General features: G+C 43.3%; 3 protein-coding genes across 5 annotated transcripts in view; 2 read left to right on the top strand and 1 right to left on the bottom strand.

The window, feature by feature from the left end:
* kcnn4 (potassium intermediate/small conductance calcium-activated channel, subfamily N, member 4) overlaps positions 1–15,958 on the top strand; it is an 80,455-nt gene extending 64,497 nt beyond the window's left edge. Inside the window, exon 9 of the mRNA XM_062063201.1 lies at positions 14,473–15,958. Coding sequence (XP_061919185.1) covers positions 14,473–14,476 — 4 coding nt within the window. The 3' untranslated portion in view covers positions 14,477–15,958. The remainder of the gene's footprint in view (positions 1–14,472) is intronic.
* On the bottom strand, positions 14,811–22,661 carry si:dkey-79d12.4 (zinc finger protein 16). 2 transcript variants are annotated; one of them, XM_062063202.1, is made up of 2 exons: positions 22,229–22,661; positions 14,811–18,520 (listed from the first exon to the last, which is right to left on the bottom strand). In XM_062063202.1, the coding sequence occupies exon 2, from the start codon at positions 17,333–17,335 to the stop codon at positions 16,007–16,009; it is 1,329 nt and encodes a 442-aa protein (XP_061919186.1). In that variant the 5' UTR covers positions 17,336–18,520; positions 22,229–22,661; the 3' UTR covers positions 14,811–16,006. The 2 variants fall into 2 exon arrangements, with proteins under 2 accessions (XP_061919186.1, XP_061919187.1); XM_062063203.1 differs by having other exon boundaries at positions 22,447–22,661.
* Positions 18,724–24,243, top strand: part of smg9 (SMG9 nonsense mediated mRNA decay factor) — a 31,146-nt gene continuing 25,626 nt past the window's right edge. The window contains exon 1 of one of the 2 annotated variants that reach the window (XM_062063200.1): positions 18,724–18,986. Coding sequence is in view for 1 of the 2 variants with exons in the window: in XM_062063199.1 (XP_061919183.1) it covers positions 23,165–23,311 (147 nt within the window). In the remaining variant the exon portion in view is untranslated. Of the gene's footprint in view, positions 18,987–22,816; positions 23,312–24,243 lie in introns of those variants that run through there. The other variant, XM_062063199.1, reaches the window with a different exon arrangement.

The following is a 24,243-nucleotide window of genomic DNA, read 5'->3' as shown; positions in this document are numbered from 1 at the left end:
TTGCCCCCCAACTCTTATGCTTCCTCCTTAGCCACAGCCAGAAGCTGGCTTTGTCCGCCTCCTCGGCCAGCTCTTTCATGGCTTTCCGATGCCCCGCTCCTGTGCATCCAATGTCTCGGAGTAGGCGGGCAGTTGAGGAACCCACAAAGCCCCTACACCCCACTTCCACAGGGCAGATGACGGCTTTCCAGCCAGCCTCCCTGCACTCTGCTGCCAGGTCAGAGTACTTGGCTCGCTTCCGCTCATAAGCAGCCTCCAACCCCCCCTCCCATGGGACAGTGAGCTCGACCAGAAGAACCGTCCTGCAAGCCTCTGACCAGAAGACCAGGTCTGGCCGTAGCGATGTTTCGACGATCTCCCTGGGGAACTGGAGCTGCTCCCCCAGGTCGACCCTCATGCTCCACTCATTTTCTGGTGAGAGGAGTCTCGCAGTAGCTCTCTGGTGGGAGTGTTTGGCACCATCCCCAGCCCTCGCGAATTGGATGAGATGTCTGGCTGGAGCGGAAGGTCTGCTATTTGCCTCCTTTCTGCAGGTCTCTGACACCTCTGCCAACTTTTTCAAGACTTGGTCGTGTCGCCATCTGTAGCGGCCTTGCGACAACGCTGTCGAGCAGCCCGACAGTGCTGGAGGCTTGCGTTGATGGTGTTGCAGAAGGGACAGGTCTCCTCGGCACCAAACCATTGGTGGAGGTTTCGGGGACAAGGCAAGATGTCGTACGTTGCTCTGATCAGGAAGCTGAGCCTGGCTTGGGGGATCTTCCACAGGTCAGACCATGACATCGTCCTGTCTGTGAGCCCTTCCCACAATGTCCAACGACCTTGCTGGCCCTGGGACACCGCTTTGATGTTTAGGCGTTCGTGCTCATTTCTTGCCACTTCTGCCACCACCATGGCTCTCCGGTCTTCTTTGGAAGCCTTTGACCAGAACAAGGGAGCCTCGCCCCTCCCAAGGCCTGCTCGACCTTCCTGAACTCTGCCGACCACTTCACGGTGCTTCAGCCTGCAGATCGCCGTGTCGACCTCTTCTTGGGCTTTCCACTTTCTTCCTGTTCTTATCTGGGTGCCCGCTGCTCTCACCAGCTGGTCAGTGGATTCCCTCAGCTCCAGCACCAGCCGAGCCTTCTCTTGCTTGTATCCCAGGCTGATGGATCGCAGTGGTAGTTGAAGAGCGTTCCTACCAAAGAGGCCTACGTCTGAGAGGCACCTTGGTAGTCCCAGCCACTTTCTGATGAACGAGTTTGCCACCCCGTCCATCTTGCTTACCACTGAGGAGGGGATTTCTCTCATCTTCAGTGGCCACATCACCCTTTGGTACAGTATGAACTGGTAGCACCATACTTTGTACTTCCCAGGGAGTTGGCTTTGATTGATCTTGGCCAGGCCATCTGCGAGCTGCTTCCTCACCGTTTCCCCCATCTGCCTGTCAGAGAGCTCTGCTGTGTAGGTGCGACCCAGGCTACGAACAGGTTGATCTGCCAGCAATGGAATGTTCTCACCGCCTGCGACAAAGATGGTGTTGTCACTTCTGACTCCTTTCCTGATAGACAGACTGCGTGATTTGGGGGGTTTGATCTTCATCCTCGCCCAGCCCACAAGCTCGTCGATCCTCTTCAGCAGTCTTGTTGTACATGCTGCTGTCTGAAGTATGGTGGTGATATCATCCATGTCGCCTCTCACTGCTGGTAGCCTCTGTCCTGAAGGCAGTTTCACTCCTCCGACCATCTTCCTAGCCCCTATGAGGATGATCTCGAAGGCTGCAACGAACAGGATGGGAGAGATTGAACATCCCATGGCGATGCCTACTTCCAGCTGTTGCCAGCCTGTTGTGAAGTCCTGATGAGTGCAGCACATCTGGAGGTCTCCAAAGTACTTGGCAACCAGGGCTCTGATGCAGACTGGTACGTGGAAGAAGTCCAGAGCGAACTCGATGAGTTGGTGGGGCACAGACCCGTATGCGTTGGCAAGGTCCAGCCACATGACATGCAGGTCACCTCTCTCTCTCTTCGCCCTTTGGATCTGCTCCCATATTACTGCAGAGTGTTCCACACAGCCTGGGAAGCCTGGCACGCCTGCCTTCTGGCAGCTGGTGTCGATGTACCCGTTGCTTGTGAGGTAGCTGGTCAACCTTTTGGCCAGGATGGAGAAGAACATCTTCCCTTTGACATTTAGGAGGGCGATGCTCCTGAACTGGCTGATTGTACTGGAGTTCTGCTCCTTTGGGATGAAAACTGTGACCGCTCTTTGCCACTCTGAAGGGATGACTTGTTTTTTCCAGGCCACTCACAGCAGGTTCCTGAGATGTCTCAGGACCCCTGGGCAGTACTTATACAGCTTGTATGGTATCCCATTGGGGCCTGGGGCTGAGGCAGCTCTTGCTTTCCGTACGACCTCTGCCACCTCGCTGAGTTTGGGGAGAGCAGCATTAAAGAGGAAGGCTGGGGGAGCTGGACGAGGAACATAACTAGGGGATCCCAGCGGAGTTGACTTTGCTGGGTCACTGTACTGTTCCTTGATGTGATTCTCCAGCTCAGATTTGGTAATATCCAGCTTTCCGCTTCTCTTGTCCTCTAGCAGCTGTCTCGCATGCTTGAAGGGATTTTTGAAAAAGTTACTCCTCTCTTTCTCCTTCCGCCTTCTGCGTTTGCGAATGCGCTCAGCTCTCCGTAGGCTGGCAAGATCTTTTCTCACCTCATCCCACAGTGGCTTCAGACCCTCCTTCTCCTCCTTGCTTGCCTTCCTCCACTGTTTCCGGAGTTGACGCCACCTCTTCACCAACTGCTCGATTTCTCTCTCTCTTCTTCCTTTCTGCATTAGGCCAGATTTCCGCTTTTCAGCGGCTACTCCAAATCTGCCTCTGCATTCATCGTACAAGATGTCTCCAATGCGATTCAGCTTGGTTTCCACCTGGCCACGCAGTGAGTGCTCCAGGATAAGGCTGAGGTCTTTGTCCAGCTTCTGTCAGACCGCAACTTCGTTTGCTTTAGGCCATTTGACCAGCTGCCTCCTTCCAGGTTCTTTCCTCTCTGCCTTCTGGCTTTGCTCCTGGTTGTTGGGGTTGCTCTGTGTTCTGTGTGCGTCTTTGTCAGTGCCACTCTCAGAGGCATTGGCGTCCACCAAGGGCCCTACTGTGTCCTCCACCTGCCTTTCATCAGCAACGGTGGATCCCTCAGCACTGTGGTTTTCCACCTGGCTTTGGGTTCCTCTTGTCTGACCTGCGGTTGCAGTGCAATGTTGCTGATGGCCTCTCTCTTTGCACTTTTTCCTTCCCTGGTGGATACGCAAACCTCTGAAGGTGGTCACCTTCTCCCACCCACACCTGCATCTTCTCATGATCCTAGACTCTTTGTCATTGTCCGTTCCAGTCGTTACCAAGAAATCCGTCTGATTTGGCCCTTCTTCCACCCCGCCTCTCGGAGGGCCATCGGGTTGTTTTTCTTTTTTCGTCTTCGTAGTAAGTTTAGGGTATCCCTTTTACAGGACTAGTGGGTGAGGTAACTAGCCTTCCACTCCCGGTGCAGACTTTCCTGCAGTCATCCAGTCTTTCCTGGTTGTCTTCCAGACTTCCCTGGATGCCAACTGCCCTTTCACAGTAGTCACTGGATGCTTCCAGATTGAACATATCAAGATACAGGTGATGGAATTCCTGCTGGGCATTGCTGCCTGACGCACCTCCTCCAGTGTCTTTTGACAGGTGTGCTGTGACACCTCACCGAACACCTCTGTGGGCATAAACGGGTCATCAGCTGGGGACCACCATTCATCAACGTTTCGCTCCTTTAACCCCAGAACGTCTCATGGTGGCGTTGCGATGGCAGGGATGTCTCCCTGCCACCCCCTGCTGATGTCCTAGGTGTTTGCCCCCCAACTCTTATGCTTCCTCCATAGCCACAGCCAGAAGCTGGCTTTGTCCGCCTCCTCGGCCAGCTCTTTCATGGCTTTCCGATGCCCCGCTCCTGTGCATCCAATGTCTCGGAGTAGGCGGGCAGTTGAGGAACCCACAAAGCCCCTACACCCCACTTCCACAGGGCAGATGACGGCTTTCCAGCCAGCCTCCCTGCACTCTGCTGCCAGGTCAGAGTACTTGGCTCGCTTCCGCTCATTAGCAGCCTCCAACCCCCCCTCCCATGGGACAGTGAGCTCGACCAGAAGAACCGTCCTGCAAGCCTCTGACCAGGTCTGGCCGTAGCGATGTTTCGACGATCTCCCTGGGGAACTGGAGCTGCTTCCCCAGGTCGACCCTCATGCTCCACTCATTTTCTGGTGAGAGGAGTCTCGCAGTAGCTCTCTGGTGGGAGTGTTTGGCACCATCCCCAGCCCTCGCGAATTGGATGAGATGTCTGGCTGGAGCGGAAGGTCTGCTATTTGCCTCCTTTCTGCAGGTCTCTGACACCTCTGCCAACTTTTTCAAGACTTGGTCGTGTCGCCATCTGTAGCGGCCTTGCGACAACGCTGTCGAGCAGCCCGACAGGATGTGCTGGAGGCTTGCGTTGATGGTGTTGCAGAGGGGACAGGTCTCCTCGGCACCAAACCATTGGTGGAGGTTTCTGGGACAAGGCAAGGTGTCGTACGTTGCTCTGATCAGGAAGCTGAGCCTGGCTTGGGGGATCTTCCACAGGTCAGACCATGACATCGTCCTGTCTGTGAGCTCTTCCCACAATGTCCAACGACCTTGCTGGCCCTGGGACACCGCTTTGATGTTTAGGCGTTCGTGCTCATTTCTTGCCACTTCTGCCACCACCATGGCTCTCCGGTCTTCTTTGGAAGCCTTTGACCAGAACAAGGGAGCCTCGCCCCTCCCAAGGCCTGCTCGACCTTCCTGAACTCTGCCGACCACTTCACGGTGCTTCAGCCTGCAGATCGCCGTGTCGACCTCTTCTTGGGCTTTCCACTTTCTTCCTGTTCTTATCTGGGTGCCCGCTGCTCTCACCAGCTGGTCAGTGGATTCCCTCAGCTCCAGCACCAGCCGAGCCTTCTCTTGCTTGTATCCCAGGCTGATGGATCGCAGTGGTAGTTGAAGAGCGTTCCTACCAAAGAGGCCTACGTCTGAGAGGCACCTTGGTAGTCCCAGCCACTTTCTGATGAACGAGTTTGCCACCCCGTCCATCTTGCTTACCACTGAGGAGGGGATTTCTCTCATCTTCAGTGGCCACATCACCCTTTGGTACAGTATGAACTGGTAAAATGTTTAATGTGGAAAATATTGCATATATTGTGCGGTTGCCATACAAAAACATCAACGTTTTCTTTGACAAAAGAGCATAAAAACAAACAAAATAATAGTTCAAACGTAAAATTGACCGATATATCTAAAGTTCATCTCGTAACTTAAGTGTTGGAAGTTAAAAAAAAAAAATACAAATGTATCACTTTATGAGTGGGGCACCTTTTGGATCCCAAATATATTTAATGGGATTTTATTTATCTTTTCACTGTGATTACTCAAATATAATAATGAATTAAAATCAATGGTGTCCTGCATTATTGATCTGTCATTACTTCACATCAAACATTGCTTTCTGAATGTTTTGGGCAGTGGGGGAAATACTGCATATTTCAGATTTATTATAAAAAACAAAGTTGTCTTTGACAAAAAAGGCATAAAATCGTTTTTTTTTTTTTTTAACTTTATATCAACCTGAGGTTGATATACTGTAGAGATTTACTGTAAGCGTTAAATAAAAAAATAAAGTAATTTGACTTGTTTTTAACATTTTAATGATTTAGACCCTTTATGGTTCCCGGGAGCCCTAACGGAAATTTTTTTTTAAAAATTCCATATATTTTGTTATGGTTTTGAAAATGAAAAATATAAAAATGGCCCCCCCATGCTTTAATTTTTCCGTGTTAGGCCCTCAGTGGAAAAAGTTTGGACACCCCTGCCGTAAATAGTGTGTGGCCTCAGAACTTTGTCCAACTTCCCTGCCCATTTAGGCCAATCAGCATAATTTTCACCAATCAAATTTGTCTCACATAAACTAATCAATACTTATGATTATGTCTTGTGTAGACAAAGCAGGAATAACAATGTGTAACAATATACCAACTTTTTATTGCTCAAATGGCACAATTGCCATCCTCCCTTGTAGCTTAATGCTACTTTCAGTTACCGTCTACGGCGCAAAGCCTTCTGGGTAATGCCATACAGCAGGGGTCACCAACGCGGTGCCCGCGGGCACCAGGTCGCCCGTAAGGACCAGATGAGTCGCCCGCGGGCCTGTTCTAAAAAAAAATAAAAAAATAAAATAAATAAATAAATAAATAAATAAAAAGATTTTTTTTTTTTTTTTTTTTAAATTAAATCTACATAGAAAAACACAAGATACACTTTCAATCAGTGCATCAACCCAAACAACCTCCCCCATGCACACTCATCCACACCCACAAAAGGGGTTATTTCTTTCTGCTACCAATATTCTGGTGCCCACAACATAGACAACACATCTGCAAGGGACACAGTCCCTGAAGCACACATGATTGTATAGGCTGCTGGTCCACTAACATTTTCATTAATTACTATTTTTTATGTAATTATTTTTATATTGTTTTACTTTCTTTTTTATCCAAGAAAATGTTTTTTATTTATTTATCTTATTTTATTTTATTTTTTAAAAAAGGGCCTTATCTTCAACAGACCAGGTTGTCAATGAAATTAGATTTGTTTAAAGGTTTTTTTAAACCAGGCCCAGTCCAGACAATGTCCAAGTCGGACTCAGCAACACACACCTTCATTCATGTACACAGAAAAAAATTAGGGAACACAACAGATTGCATATAATTTATAAACAAAATTACATTTTCAAAATAAGCATTTATGTACAGTCCAGATTATGTCCAGGTCACTCAAATTAGGGAACACAACAACAGATATCATATAATCTATAAACATAATTATACTTTCAAAATAAGCCTTTGAGGACTTCTCATCTTTTTTTTAATGTGTTTTGGCATCATTATCGTTTTCAACCATGTAACTTTCTAAAGTTAGAAAATACTCAATAAATGTTTTAAAGAACGTAATACTAAGTGAATATCTGTTTTTGGCCTTAAAAATAAACATTTTACAGAGTACTATAATTAAATTGACTAAATCATGATTGTCAATGAACTCTCCTAAAATAACAGAAACCACATTAAGCTTCATAAACAAACCAATCCTTAAACACATTTTTTCAACTTCCACCCAAAACAAAGACACAATATGACAATACCAAAACAAATGTAGGGTGGATTCAGGCTCCTGACAACAAAATCGGCAATCATCTGACTCTGTCATATTCCATAATTCAACATTTTCCCTGTGGGTAAGAAGTTATAAATAATTTTAATTTGAAAATAACGATTTTGCACATCGATAATGGTTTTATAGATTAGTTTGAATATGGCATCCCATGGCAACGGGCAGTCAAAAAAGTCCTCCCATTTTCCATTTGTGTTGTAGCCTTCAAAGATTTCTTTATTAAATAAAAATGATATATTTTTCTATTTATTTTAGTTCCTTTTTGCCAACTAGAATTTCTTATTAGAGGTTTATAAACTAATAATTTAGTAGTTCCATAATTAATTATTTGTTTCCATCTTTTCCCAATTACTCCAGTTAGTTGATAAAATGAAAAGGTTGAGCAAGCATCACCATACATAGCTCTAAATTCATCATACTTCATAATTTTACCATTCTCATTGATAATATCATTGACAAAAATGATTCCTCTTTCAAACATATTTTTCCAAAAGAAAGGCTTTCCATCTATTACAATATTAGAGTTCATCCATATTAACTGCTGCAAAATATCGTCTCTTTTTTCTGGCACATAAAATTGAAAACACCACTATGAGTGGATTGTTTCCTTTATGTTTCCCAGCAGACTCTCTGGGAGGGGATCACTTGTAAAAAAGGATACAATTTCTTTTGATACAGTACATGTTTTTTGTCCAACAGGACATTTGTGTACCACTCAATGTTTAAATACATCTTTGGAACAATTGATGCTTTTAAAGACAGACACATAGCTTCAAGGTTGAGAAGTTTCAGGCCCCCATATTCATACTCTTTGTACAAAACCTTTCTTTTAATCTTTTCTGGTTTGCCGTTCAAGACAAAATCGAAAAGACCCTCCGCTCATAAATCTTAAAAAAGTTTTGTGATGGAGCTGGTAATGACAAAAACAAATAAATAAATTGAGGAATAATTAACGAGTTGGCAATAGACATTTTACCATGCAAGGTTAGGAATTTCCCTTTCCATAATTGCATAATTTTGTCCAGCTTTCTTAGTCAATTATCATAATTTACTGAGCCTACATCTTCCAGATTATCTGGGACACCAACACCAAGTATGTTAACTGGTCCATCTGTCCACAAAACAGGCACTTTGCATTCCATTCGAAAGGACGTTCCCTTTAGATTTCCGATCCTTAACATTTTACATTTATCATAATTAAGCTTAAGGCCAGATTGCTGTGAAAATATGTCCAAAACATTAAGAAGGTTCCGCAAACAATGAGGAAAAATCTTATCTTTGTGAATCAGCCTTTTCTGACATGAACTTCATCAAGAACAAACACAGAACACGCCTCACTGATGCACATCTGCAAGACTCACTCAGAGTTGCAGTGTCAAGTTACACACCAGAGTACAACACACTAGTTAACAGCATGCAATGCCAGGCTTCCCACTAACTGACAAAGAAACAGATAACAGATTTGGTGTCCAGTTCAAAGTGTGACATGATTTAAAAATTTGAGAGTTTACTTTTGTATTTTACATGAGTTATTATTTGTACAAACATGGTGCAAAGTAATTCATGATTTGTTAAAAAATGTTAGTGGCTAGCTAGTTAAAATGGGATATTGTGATTTCACAAGACTGTCTTAGAAGTGATCATTTGAAAATGTTCAATTTGAAAAATGTGCACTTAGAGAAAATATAAAAATAAAGTGTTGCATATTGATATTTATCTGTTTTATATATATTTATTGTGAGAAATCATTAAGATGATCAGTGTTTCCACAAAGATACATATCATTAATTATTAATAATAACAGAGTTAAAGGTAAATTGAGCAAATTGGCTACTTCTGGCAATTTATTTAAGTGTGTATCTAACTGGTAGCCCTTTGCATTAATCAGTACCCAAGAAGTAGCCCTTGGTTTCAAAAAGGTTGGTGACCCCTGCCATACAGTATATAAAAAAAAAACTGCAACACATCAATATTCTCGTTTTCTAGTTATTTATCCAGGTGTAAAACAATTAAGAACATATTTTCATTTGCAAAGCTGACCTAGCAAAGAGGACAACTATTACATGATAGAGATGTTGAAGTGTCATCAATCAAGCAAAGTTTACTTTTATAGCCTTTAATCACAAATGTCTCAAAGGGCTACACAAACCACAACGACAACCTCGGCTCAGATCCCACATCAAGGCAAGAAACAACTCAACCCAATGGGAACAATATAAAACCCTCAAAGGGACCGCAGATGTGGGTATAACCCTCCCCCCCAGGGGGCCGGTGAAATGGATGCCGAGTGGATACGGTTAATAACGTCAGAGTCCAGTCCATAGTGGGGCCAAGTCGGGGCGCTGAGACGTCACCGACTGATGCATAAGGAGTGGTCCACCCTGGGTCCCGACTTCATAATGTGAGAGTCCAGTCCATTGGGAGGTCAGCAGGGGATCATCTTGAATGGAGACAAGTCAACAGCGCAGAGACGTCCCCAACTGATGCACAGAGGAGTGGTCCACCCCGGGTCCCGACTTGGAACAGATAGCGCATTCTCCATGGAGTCTGATCCGTGGTCACCTGATAACCACTCCACGCAGGAGAGGGGGGCAGATCAGAAAAGACAGACAGCAAAAGGGGTCTATTTAAAGGCTAGAGTATACAAATGAGTTTTAAGATGGAACTTAAATGCTTCTACTGAGGTAGCATCTCTAACTGTTACTGGTAGGGCATTCCAGACTACTGGAGCCCGAATAGAAAACGCTCTATAGCCCACAGTTTTTTTGGGCTCTGGGAAATACTAACAAGCCGGAGTTCTAAGAAGGCAAATTTCTGGGCGGCACATATGGTACAATACAATCAGCCAGATAGGATGGAGCTAAACTCATCCATCTATTTTATACCGCTTGTCCCTCTCAAGGTCGCGGGGGTGCTGAAGCTTATCCCAGCTGCACTCGGGCGTAAGGCGGGGTACACCCTGGACAAGTCGCCAGCTCATCACAGGGCCAACATTCATACCGTTTAGTATTGTATACGGGAGTAATAAAGCCTAAAAGTCACATCTTAAGTGCACAGGAAGCCAGTGCAGGTGAGCCAGTATAGGTGTAATATGATCAAACTTTCTTGCTCTTGTCAAAAATCTAGCAGCCGCATTTTGTACCAACTGTACCAACAATCTTTTAATGCTAGACATAAGGAGACCCGAAAATAATACGCTACAGTAATCGAGACGAGACGTAACGAACGCATGAATAATGATCTCAGCGTCGGTGGTGGACAAAATGGAACTAATTTTAGCGATATTACGGAGATGAAAGAAGGCTGTTTTAGTAACACTCTTATTGTGTGACTCAAATGAGAGAGTTGGGTCGAAGATTATACCAAGATTCTTTACCGAGTCACTTTGTGTAATTGTTTGGTTGTCAAATTTTAAGTTAGTATTATTTAATAAGTTATGTTGTCTAGCAGGACGATAAACAACATTTCAGTTTTCTTAGCGTTGCAAAAAGTTAGTGGACATCCATTGTTTGATTTCATTCAGACACGCCTCCAGCTGACTACAATCTGGCGTGTTGGTCAGCTTTAGGGGCATGTAGAGTTGGATGTCATCAGCATAACAGTGAAAGCTAACATACGTATGATGTCACCTAGCGGCAGCATGTAGATGCTGAAGAGTGCAGGGCCAAGAACCGAACCCTGTGGAACTCCGCACGTTACATTAACATACTCCGAGGTCACATTGTTATAGGAAACGCACTGCATCCTGTCAGTAAAATAGGAGTTAAACCAAGAAAAGACTAAGTCTGACATACCAATACGTGTTTTGATACGTGCTAATAGAATGTTATGATCGACGGTATCGAAAGCAGCGCTAAGATCAAGTAGCAGCAACATAGATGACGCATCAGCATCCACAGTTAGCAATAGATCATTAGTCCTTTTTGCGAAGGCTGTCTCCGTAGAGTGATTTGCCCTGAAACCGGACTGAAATAGTTCACAGAGCTTGTTAGACGCTAAGTGTTCATTTAACGGGTCTGCAAAAATAAAATTCCAGATAAAGGGAAGGTGGGACAGTAGTTTACCATGAGGTCAGGATCGAGGTTAGGTCTTTTGAGCGGAGGATGAATATCCGCTGTTTTGAATGCTCGGGGAACAGTACCAGAGAAAAGTGATATGTTAGTAATATTTAGCACTGATTGTCCTAATATTACAAACAGCTCCTTGATAAGTTTCCCAGGAAGTGGGTAAAGCAAACATGTTGTTTGTTTTGTCCCATTTACAAGTCGCAGGAGTTCCTCTAATGTTATTTCTTCAAAAAGAGAGAGATTATTTTTGGGGGCAATATCCGTCGTATATATATTCGTATCTGGGCTAATAGAACCCAATTGGGACACGTTATTTTAATCTCGTTTCTAATGAGTTAATTTTCTTATTAAATAATTTCATAAAGTCATCAGCCAAGTGAGTGGGGTGACTTGGAGAAGTCCCTTGTTGGGTTAGCGATGCTACTGTATTAAACAAATATTTAGGATCGTTTTTATTGAAGCGGATGAGATTGGAGTAGTAATTAGTTTTAGCTAAGGTAGGCGCATGTTTATAAGTAATTAAACTATCACTCCATGCTTGATGGAAAACCTCAAGTTTAGTCGCACGCCATTTGCGCTCCAGCTTTCTACATGATAGTTTAACCCCCCTGGTTTCTTCTGTGAACCAGGGAGGTACGCCTTTTAGGGGACTTTTTTTAGCTTTATCGGTGCTATTATATCAATAGCGTTGCCAAGGCATCATTATAGTTGTTAGTGAGGTTATCGATAGAGCCAACATAATTTGGGAATGGTGCTATTACCGAGGGCAGTAGGCCACAAGGGTCATAGTTGTGACAGCTTTAATGTGCATTGGTTATTAAAAGCTTGTTGAGAATGAGTCAGAACTTCATATTTTATAAGGTAGTGACTGGACATTACTTTAGTGTACGGGAATACCATAACTTTGGAGGTGGTGACACTCCAGACAAAGACCAGGTCTATTATATTACTGTTTTAATGTGTGGGTTCATTTATTATTTGTGTATGTAGACTATATTTGCTGTCAATTATAGTCTGGAGCGCCACGCACAAAGGGTCTGACAGGGTTTTCATATGGATATTAAATTCCCCCATTATAATTATATTATCTGCGTGCATCACTAGATCAGCGACAAACTCTGAAAATTCACTGATAATGTCCGAATAGGGCCCAGAGGGCGATGAATAACAGCCAGATGGAGAGGTAGCGCTGTGACAGACCTCATGTTAAGCACCTTCAATTATTTAGATTTATTACTTAGGTTAGGGCTATGGTTACATTTTTTATTGGATAATAGTGCGACCACTACACCCCTTTTTAAGGGGGCACGCAATATGTGCAGTCGTATAGTTAGGAGATGCCTTGTTAAGTGGAAAAAATGTATCTGGTTTTAGCCACGTCTCACTGAGACCAATGGCGTTAAAATTGTTGTGTCTAATGACCTCATTAACTAATAAGGCTTTGGGAGACAATGATCTGGTGTTTAAAAAGCCCATAATATAGGTAGTGGGCTGTTTTGAGGCTTGGTATCTGTAGTACTGATATTAATAACGTTACGTCTATTTTGTGTGGTGCGCCTTAAATAATTTCGATCACATCAATGGATTCATAAGGTGGGGATTTTGAGATTATTTACTTGGTGCTGCAAGAGATTTAAAGTGTCATAATTTGCCACCTCAGTAGAATGCATGTTCACCTCAGCCACAGTCCCTACAGGAAAAAAACATTATGTGAGTTCTGTATTATTCTACGAGAGATGCTATGTGTGCAGGACTTTTCCAGCAGCTGGCGCTCGTTAGTTCTTGCTTAACTGACTCCTCACCTGGGCTACAAGACACTGTAATTGCCTGTGACCGAGCTTGCTCTGGTGTAGTTAGTGTGATAATAATCTCTCATCGTTTCTCATTTACCAACAAAAATGTGCGCTATTAATCATCAGATTAATGTGCGTGCATACATTATAGCCAAAAGTTTGGACACACCTTCTCATTCAATGGGTTTTCTTTATTTTCATGACTATTTACATTGTAGATTGTCACTGAAGGCATCAAAACTATGAATGAACACATGTGGAGTTATGTACTTAACAAAAAAAGGTGAAATAACTGAAAACATGTTTTATATTCTAGTTTCTTCAAAATGTCAATCAATCAATCAATGTTTATTTATGTAGCCCTAAATCACAAGTGTCTCAAAGGGCTGTACAAGCCACAACGACATCCTCGGTACAGAGCCCACAAAATAGCCACCCTTTGCTCTGATTACTGTTTTGCACACTCTTGGCATTCTCTTGATGAGCTTCAAGAGGGAGTCACCTGAAAGGGTTTTCACTTCACAGGTGTCATAGTTTTGATGCCTTCAATGACATTCTACAATGTAAACAGTCATGAAAATAAAGAAAACGCATTAAAATGAGAAGGTGTGTCCAAACTTTTGGCCTGTACTGTATGTGTTGGAACATAAATAAATATTTAAGATGGACAAACACTTTCAAATGTAAAACATACAGGGAGAATGGAAGACAATTAGGAAGCCGTTGGTGGTGTTTCTTTTTGTAATTATAATTATTTAAAATAATAATGTGACAATAAGTTTTGAGTATGTGCTTTTACTGCCATCTAGTATCTACTTTTAAGATCATGGTATAAAATGAGTAAAACATCAACAGTATTTTCCCCCAATTTTAGTTTAAATCATGTGCTTTTTGAGGTTAAGTTTACAAGGAATACGTAAAACATTGATAACAAATTCATAAAATCCCAAGTTGATTCTGTTATTGGAAAATAAATATGCCATAGGGCAACTTTCTGAAAAAGCTGCCACAAATTCAGGCATTTTAGGCCGCAATGATTACAAAAAATCCTGAAATATCCTGGAGGGACTGACTAGATAATGAACCGGCACTGAAAGGGGGAACAAGGTGGAACTAAATAGAACTACTTAATTAATGAGGAACAGGAAATACTACCACCCATCCATCCATCCATTTTGTACCCCTTATCCCTTTCGGGGTTGCTGAGGCCTATCTCAGCTGCATTCGGGCGGTAGGCGGGGTACACCCTGGACACGTCGCCACCTCATAGAAATACTACCAAACACAGGAAAGTAAAGAACAGTCAGAACTGGGGTTTATGACCAAGATATGATGATTACCAGAGGTGTAATTTTAGTCATGTTTGTCCCCGCAGGTGACACGACCGCAATCTTCAGAGGAACGGCGGTGGTTTCATCCATCAATATCTAGAGGCGGTGAGCTGCTTCTACGTGCTTCCAACGATTTGGAGAGCTCATTTTCAGGGCTAATCTGCACCAATCCTGACTGCGCAATCAGACTTTGAGATTGTTGACCAACTCCGAGAGCTTTTTAATATACCCCGGCCCGCTATTATTGAAACTCTCCTCAATCAGTGACTTATTCCTGGGGAATAAGATGCTATATTTGTTGCATGTAATTAGCTTTTCAGTTGTCGAAATATGAAATACTTATTTGAGCAAACTCACAAAGGAGGAGAAAAATCCATATTGTATTATAGGAAGACGCCTTTATTTCAAATTGTGTGAAATGGTCCATCTCAAAACGTAAGGCCATATCGATGGGATGCAGGTAAAGTAGTCTACATTTAGTGTGGGGGCATTGAAGACTGGTTCTCAGTGACTCGACTGCTTCATCTAGTGGAGAACTAAGGAAATAAAATATCATATACACTATAATAAAATTGTGATATACAGGGGCATCTAAAAATGTTTTGAATATCTTTGAAAAGTTTATTTTCAGTAGTTCAATTCAGAAAGAGTACCCTTGAATTACAATAATATATTTACGTCGTCCCTCTGCCTTATCGCCTCCATTTTCTTATTTTTTTTTAGCATATTTTACATTTTTTGTCTTAAATTTTTATGCACGGCTAAATTAAGTAAAATATCAATACAACAGCAGTATTGGCTACTAGATGAGACCAAACCAATCAAATCAATCTGTTCAGTATTGTGGCCGCTGATTGGCTCAGCCTCAAGCAGCATAATTATACTGCATTAAGAGAGTAAAGGAGATTGTAATAATGCCATTTCATGACTAAAGGGCTCTCATAATGTTGAAAATGTACTCAGAAAGGCGTAAATATGTTGTTTACGCTCTAGCTAGGAACATATTTGATTCATAATGAATAATTCTCATTTAGTGGGAATTCATCTATGTCCTGAATCATTTAACAGCGATAAACAAGGGATTACTGTAATAATTTTAAGTATTTTGTCTTATAAAATTCAATTACTCATGAAACAGGAAAATTGTCAAAAAGTTTAATATTGGTGTAAACATCAGATTAGCCTTTTAATTGGTCTCAAATCTGAAGCGAACTCCTGAAAAGAAAAGTCACCATAATCTATTTTTTTTAGATGCACCTGAATATGAAGGGCTTAAACATGGTCACCCATAATCAGCTTTCTCATAAGCGTAAAAAAAATCAAAGATCGACATCAGTGATACCTCATTGGAAAACAAGCACTTTGTAAAAAACAAACAAAAAAAACTGGACAAACCTTAAGAGGATAAACTGGAGCTTTGATTTTTTTTAATGTAATACTGAAGGGAAAAACAGTGACTTATGGAAGGAACTATGTTTACTGTTGTATCTTTTGCACGTTATTAAAAGTTGTTCTTGGAATTAAAAACACAGTGACAATTAAACGACTTTTGGTGTGACACTTTTTTACTGGCTCTCGTCATTTCCCCCTTTTTGTCAAACGTCTGCTTTTCACATTGTTTTTAAGCTGATGCCAGATGTAAGCGGAGGGCCGATAAAACAGTTGTCCGCAGCCGCACTCGAAGGGCATTTTGCACTTTGCCCGACGTTTCTTCCGCGTTTTGCCCCTCAGGTGCTTCGCGAAGTGTCTGGCTCCCGCGAAGGTGTTGCCGCAGTTGACGCAGATGTAGCTCTTGGCCTCCGCATGCTGCACGCAGTGTCGCAGGAGGTGCAGCCGGTGCTTGAAGGCCCGGCCGCACTGGCACCGGTGCAGGCGGCGACCCCGGTGGAGGTAGCGGTGGCTGATGGCGAGGTAAGGCTGCCTCAGGATGGTGCCGCATTGCCTGCAGGGGTGGGACGGCTTGGAGCGCCATCCCTTAGTCATGTGCTGGGTCAAAGACGCCGTCTGGCTTTGGTTCTGGAACACGGCCAGAATCCCAGGGACGGGGCCCTTGTCCAGTCCTTGTACTGAAGTGATGAGAGAAGTCTTCTTGACCAGCACCGTGGAGGTGGAAAGCTTGCCATTAACCACATGCTTGAACACATTAGGGATCTGACACGCGGGGTCGCTGCTCGACGCCTGGAGCGTTGGAGCAAGGGGCTCAGAACCACTCGCGGCCGCTGCGTAGACGTCTGGCTTTTTGTCGGTCCGCCCCGTGACGATGCACAACTTGGTGCTTACTACTGACGTGTGCACTCTGGTGACGTGGTTTAACAAGCTCTTTTCATCGACAAAGAAAGATTTGCATATGGCGCATGCTTTGGGCATGGACTCGGAACAAAAGTATATCAGACGCGAGCTGCCTCTGTTGGAGCACGGATGTTGATGGCGGGAGTCCCGGTTGGTGAACACCTGGCCGCAGTCATCACAGGAGCACAGCGGGATGTAGTGTTCCGAGAGAGACGCTTCGCTGGGGAAGAGCGCCTTGCAGCGGGAGCACATGTATTTGACTTTGACACGACTGCAGTGCAGCCGGTGCAGCTTCAAGGACCTGAAGGGTCCTCGGCCGCACTCGTTGCACATGGAGACGTCGTTACCCGGCGTGTCGGCCTTGGGTGTGCTGGAAGCTGGAGTCTCGGCGGCATAGCAGGAATCGGTGGAACTCGAGTCAGATTCTGAGTCATTGCGATAACTTCCTGCTCTTTTGGCATAAGCTGCGTCGTCGTAATTGTCCTCGTTCTCGGAGGCAGTGCTTGTCGACTCATCTGTGCTGAATTCATCGGACTCAATAGGCTTGCTCAGGTCCCAGTCGCCCAGAGTGTACTCAACGCTGTGTCCTGACGTCTCCGGCCTCTCTGATGACTGCATGTCCCAGTCTTCTATGTATGTTCTTTGCACCTGTGAGCTTTCGTCCAAGTGTGTTCTCTCCTCCTGTGAGCTTTCCACTTTGTACGTTCTCTCCTCCTGTTAGCTTTCCACTTTGTACGTTCTCTCCTCCTGTGAGCTTTCCACTTTGTACGTTCTCTCCTTCTGTGAGCTTTCGTCTAAATGTGTTATGTGCTCCTGTGAACTTTCGTCTTCGTATGTTCTTTGCTCCTGTAAGCGTTCGACTTTGAAAGTTCTCACCTCCAGTGAGCTTCCAACTTTGTACGTCCTTTCCTCCTGTGATCTATGGACTTGGTATGTTCTCTCCTCCTGTGAGCTTTCTTCTAAGTGTGTTATCTGCTCCTGTGAGCTTTCTTCTAAGTGTGTTATCTGCTCCTGTGAGCTTTCTTCTAAGTGTGTTATCTGCTCCTGTGAGCTTTCGACCTTATATGTTTTTTGCTCCTGTGAGTTTTCGTCCAAGTGTGTTCTTTCCTCCTGTGAGCTTTCAAGTATGTATGGTCTTCCCTCCTGTAAGTGTTCGCCTTTGAAAGTTCTCACCTCCAGTGAGCTTTCAACTTTGTATGTCCTTTCCTCCTGTGAGCTTTCGTCTTTGTATGTGTTTTGCTCTTGTAAGCTTTTGACTTTGAATGTTCTTTCCTCTGAGCTTTCAACTTTGATTGTCCTTTGATTCTGTGAGCTTTTGACTTTGTATGTTCTCTCCTCCTGAGAGCTTTCGTCTTCGTATGTTCTTTTCTCCTGTAAGCTTACGTCTTTGTATGTTCTCTCCTCCTGTGAGCTTTCGACTTTGAATGTTCTCTCCTCCTGTGAGCTTTCGACTAGGCAAGTTCTTTGCCGCTTTGGGCGTGAACAAAGTGACTCTGCGTGCTTGTTCAGTTCCCACACGCTGCCGAAGCCGCGGCGGCACTTCATGCACAGAGGCGGCGAGTGCACGTTGTCCAGGTGTAAGGAAAGCGACGTCAGACGCTGGAACGTCACCTTGCAGATGTTGCAGGTGGCCGCAATGTTGTGGCTGGTGTAGTGGGAAATCAGGCTGTACAAACTGCAGTAGCGTTTACCACACTCCCAACATTTGGCTTTGCACACATCGGTATTCTCCACATATGTATTTGTGACTTCACCGCAGTCATCACTGCTCCAGTCCTCAGACATAAGCCAACCAGGAATGATCTAAGAAAGGCAAAGATTCACTTTTAAAGTACATTGTACCTCATCTCATGGTAACAAACACTAGATTGATGCCAACAGCCAAATACAAGAAAAGAGCTGAACAAAACAAGATGTCTTATATTTAGGGTGCAGGAATGCACACACACCACCAGGTGGTTACAAAGGCCAATTCTATTGCCCAATCAAGTCTGAGCTTTTCTTCCTGAACAGGGGGAGTATTCCAGATCGGAGGTTCAACAAACTCTTGAGTTTAAACCTGAAGTCTGAGTATATTTATCCTGAGATGGGAAACACATTGAGTGTTGGGTTTTAGAACAGCCGATCTAAATTTGATCAATCAATTCTGAGTATGCTGACTTTGAGTAAAGACCACAATAAAAAAAAAAACGTCTTCTACGATTCACCATATTGGGACAGAAAAGGCCGTCTTTTTTTACCCAGCTGGAACTGAAGGTACGTGTTTGTGGTGAGTTTTTACACTTTTTAACGAGAAATAATAAAAGTAAAATAATATTGGACTGAAGTGAGAGACAATTACTGACAGGGTCAATGCACAAGTTTGAAATGATTTAAAGGCCTACTGAAACCCACTACTACCGACCACGCAGTCTGATAGTTTATATATCAATGATGAAATCTTAACATTATAACACATGCCAATACGGCCGGGTTAACTTATAAAGTGACATTTTAAATTTGCCGCTAAACTTCCGGTTCGAAACGCCTCTGAGGATGACGTATGCGCGTGACGTAGACCGGCGAACACGGGTATGCCTTCCACATTGAAGCCAATACGAAAAAGCTCTGTTTTCATTTCATAATTCCACAGTATTCTGGACATCTGTGTTCGTGAATCTGTTTCAATCATGTTCATTGCATTATGGAGAAGGAAGCTGAGCAAGCAAAGAAGAAAGTTGTCGGTGCGAAATGGACGTATTTTTCGAACGTAGTCAGCCACAACAGTACACAGCCGGCGCTTCTTTGTTTACATTCCCGAAAGATGCAGTCAAGATGGAAGAACTCGGATAACAGAGACTCTAACCAGGAGGACTTTTGACTTCGTAACACAGACACCTGTAGAGAACTGGGACAACACAGACTCTTACCAGGATTACTTTGATTTGGATGACAAAGACGCAGACGTGCTACTGTGAGTATGCAGCTTTGGCTTCTAAACATTTGATTGCTTGACCGTATGTGCGCAACTTTTTTTTGCGTATGTACGTAACTTTTTTTAAATATATAAGCTTTATGAACCTTGGGTTAGGTGAACGGTCTTTTGGGCTGAGTGATTGTGTGTGTTGATCAGGATTTTGAATTGTATTGGCGTGTTCTATGGAGCTAGGAGCTAGCATAGGAGCTAGGAGCTAGCATAACAAACACGCAGGTGTTTTTATGCAGGATTAATTTGTGGCATATCAAATATAAGCCTGGTTGTGTTGTGGCTAATAGAGTATATATATGTCTTGTGTTTATTTACTGTTGTAGTCATTCCCAGCTGAATATCAGGTACCGTGAGTATGCAGCCTTGGCTGCTAAACATTTGATAGCTTGACCGTATGTGCGCGTCACGTACGTAACTTTTTAAAAATATATAAGCTTTATGAACCTTGGGTTAGGTGAACGGTCTTTTGGGCTGAGTGATTGTGTGTGTTGATCAGGTGTTTGAATTGTATTGGCGTGTTCTATGGAGCTAGGAGCTAGCAGAGGAGCTAGGAGCTAGCGTAACAAACACGCAGGTGTTTTTATGCAGGATTAATTTGTGGCATATTAAATATAAGCCTGGTTGTGTTGTGGCTAATAGAGTATATATATGTCTTGTGTTTATTTACTGTTGTAGTCATTCCCAGCTGAATATCAGGTCACCCCCGGCTCTCACAGCATCTTCCCTATCTGAATAGCTTCAACTCCCCACTAGTCCTTCACTTGCACTTTACTCATCCACAAATCTTTCATCCTCGCTCAAATTAATGGGGAAATTGTCGCTTTCTCGGTCTGAATCTCTCTCACTTCATGCGGCCATCATTGTAAACAATAGGGAACTTTGCGTATATGTTCAACTGACTACGTCACGCTACTTCCGGTAGGGGCAAGCCTTTTTTTTTATCAGATACCAAAAGTTGCAATCTTTATCGTCGTTCTATACTAAATCCTTTCAGCAAAAATATGGCAATATCGCGAAATGATCAAGTATGACACATAGAATAGATCTGCTATCCCCGTTTAAATAAAAAAAATTCATTTCAGTAGGCCTTTAACGTTTAATCCTATTTTACTAATACCCTACAGGTAAAAAAGTGTACGATTGGTATGAAATAAAATCTTATTTTTATTAAGGTGCAATCCCACTGGTGAAAAATGTATATGCAGGCAGCTCAAAATATCTCTTTTTTTTATTTGACATGGAAAGTCACTGCAAATGCAAAGTAACTATATAAATATTTCTGATCAGGCACTTTCTTAAATCTATTGGCTTAAAAATGTTATGTACTAAATTCTGAGATATACTTCGATCATTGTATGCTTATTGAAAGTAATAAAGCTCATATTGGAGTTATATTTACAATTTTTTTTTTTTTTAAAGAGGGACAAGCGGTAGAAAATGGATGGATGAATGGAATATAAAATGTAAATATGACTAAAACAAATATCTGAAATCAAGGTTAAACTATATCGTTTCTTATTTTTTGCTAGCAAGTTTTATTTTTTTACCAGTTCACTTTATGTTAGAACAATTTATTTGAAACAATATCCTATTATGAGAACCAGTGTCCTCCACAGTGGACATTCTGCATTTCCCTCATCTCAGGGGTTACATACTCAAGAGTTTTCACTTAACCTGCTTCTGTGAATACCCCCAGGAAAAGATCCAGCACATACAGAGACACTGGCTCCAAAAAAGTATCACTAAAGTTTAGATAATGGAGATCTAGTCACGTGAACTACTGGTAAATGGTAAAATGATAAATGGGTAGTACCTGTATAGCGCTTTTCTACCTTTTTTAAGGAACTCAAAGCGCTTTGACACTATTTCCACATTCACCCATTCACACACTGATGGCGGGAGCTGCCATGCACGGCGCTAACCAGGCCCATCAGGAGCAAGGGTGAAGTGTCTTGCTCAAGGACACAACGGACGTGACTAGGATGGTAGAAGGTGGGGATTGAACCAGTAACCCCTAGATTGCTGGGACGGCCACTCTCCCAACTTCGCCACGCCGTCCCCTGGTAATGGTAAACTAGTCAACCAATGATAGTTCAAGGGTACATTACAGCTAAACAATACATCATTGCATGATATTTCATAAGTTGCATTGTGACAACTTTTATTTAATTAAAAATTAAAGTGTTAAAGTAGGGGTCAAAAATAGAAGTACTGTATCCATCCATTTTCTACCGCTTGTCCCTATTAGGAAACACGATATAAGCGCTAAACTCAAAGCAGACACTAGAGGGCGATCATCCATTTGTGTTGTGCTTTCATTCTATGGGGAGCCATTAATACTGATGTTGTGTGCAATAATATTCAAACGTGTTTAATCAGCACACACACACACGATACTAACACACTTAATTATCATGGTAAACAAGAACTGAAACCATATAGGAGATGTGTAACGCATCTTTCTGACCAATCTCTTCCTGGAAAGCTTTGAGTTGTTAATATGACAAAAATAGCACAAACCAAACCTTAATCATTATACTCACTTTCAAAAATGGACCCTTGCAGGAGAGTTTTCGGTTGATTCCATGTTATTCCATTATTGACCATAAAGCAACTGATAGTCAGCCAACTAACCATGAACTTGTCGCTGCTAATTTACAAGCAGGGCTTCAATAGTCTTATTATGATTTGTCCCCGAACCAAGCGAGGATCTGCTGTACCTGCTCGTCAAACAAGCCACTGGTGAAAGAAAAGACCTTACATTTGTGGACACCGTGATGTTGACGACGGAGACCTCATCGTAGCCTTTCAAACCGGAAGAATAAAGCATACGCTTCCCACAATGCACCGCACTGGTATTTTGTTTATTTTTTAATAATTAAATTTCATAATCATTTGAGCTATGAAACCAAGAGTATACGTTAAAGATCATTCAAATACAATTTAAACTTGCATAACGAGTTTGGCTCAAAAACAACAATTCCCCTGTGTTTAAAATGTTCAAAAAATGTGGCGGAACGACTGACGCTTTTTGTTTCCTGACGACTCTATTTCGGGGACAATTAAGGTGCGTTTGATGTGTAAAAAGTTGAAATAATAAACGGGCGGAGCTTCTTGGATTCATTTCATTATACAACGCACTGACTTGGAAACGGTCAACGCCGACTGTTATACCAAGCGCCATTAACAGCAAGCAAACGTTGCGGTTGTGTTTGTGTTGATGGGTTAGTGCTCGTGTGTTTCATTATCCACCCCTTCGTCCATTTACATCGCATAATATTGATAAAGACAGGTGAAGTTATGGTCATGTTTATGTTTGGTGACACACGGTTTATTGTTTTAGAAATATTTGGAGACAGTAAAAGTTGTCGTTAGCTGGTTTCTGTTTGAGCGAACAAGCTATCTTACAGACAGACAACAACTGTAGTGGTCGTTCGTTTAGTTAGGAGTTAAATTGGCTGCTAAAGCGTGTTAGCAATATGTCGGAATCCGGCCACAGTCAACCTGGAATGTATGGGCCAGGGCGGCGGAGAAGGCGACGCCGTGTCGAACGGGAAGTTGGAGCGCCAGGCCAGAATCTGTCCGGTCCAAGTCGTGATCGAGAATACCAACCGAGGGAACGAAGGGTAACACTCTTTAGACACATACACCATATTGCCAAAAGTATTTGGCCACGTGCCTTGACTGGCATATGAACTTGAAGTGCCATCCCATTCCTAACCCATAGGGTTCAATCTGATGTCGGTGCAGCTATTACAGCTTCAACTCTTCTGGGGAGGCTGTCCACAATGTTGCGGAGTGTGTTTATAGGAATTTTCAACCAAACAGCGCATTGGTGAGGTCACACACTGATGTTGGTCGAGAAGGCCTGGCTCTCAGTCTCCGTTCTAATTCATCCCAAAGGTGTTCTATCGGGGTTCAGGTCAGGACTCTGTGCAGGCCAGTCAAGTTCATCCACACCAGACTGTAGTCCATGTCTTTATGGACCTTGCTTTGTGCACTGGTGCACAGTCATGTTGGAAGAGGAAGGGGCCCGCTCCAAACTGTTCCCACAAGGTTTTGAGCATGGAATTATCCAAAATGTTTTGGTATCCTGAAGCATTCAAAGTTCCTTTCACTGGAACTAAGGGGCCAAGCCCAACTCCTGAAAAACAACCCCACACCATAATTCACACTCGGCACGATGCAGTTCGAAATGTACCGTTCTGCTGGCAACCTCCAAACCCAGACTCGTCCAGCAGATTGCCAGATGGAAAAGCGTGATTCATCACTCCAGAGAACGCGTCTCCACTGCTCTAGAGTCCAGTGGCGATGTGCTTTACACCACTGCATCTGACGCTTTGCATTGTACTTGGGGATGTATAGCTTAGATGCAGCTGCTCGGCCATGGAAACCCATTCCATGAAGCTCTCTGCGTACTGTACGTGGGCTAATTGGAAGGTCACATGAAGTTGGAGCTCTGTAGTAGAAAGTCGGCAACCTTTTTGCACTATGCGCTTCAGCATCCGCTGACCCCTCTCTGTCAGTTTACGTGGCTTACCACTTGGTGGCTGAGTTG

This window comes from Entelurus aequoreus, linkage group LG11, assembly GCF_033978785.1.
Source record: "Entelurus aequoreus isolate RoL-2023_Sb linkage group LG11, RoL_Eaeq_v1.1, whole genome shotgun sequence".
NCBI classification, from domain to species: Eukaryota; Metazoa; Chordata; class Actinopteri; order Syngnathiformes; family Syngnathidae; genus Entelurus; species Entelurus aequoreus.
This window is presented reverse-complemented; position numbering and strand designations above follow the sequence as displayed.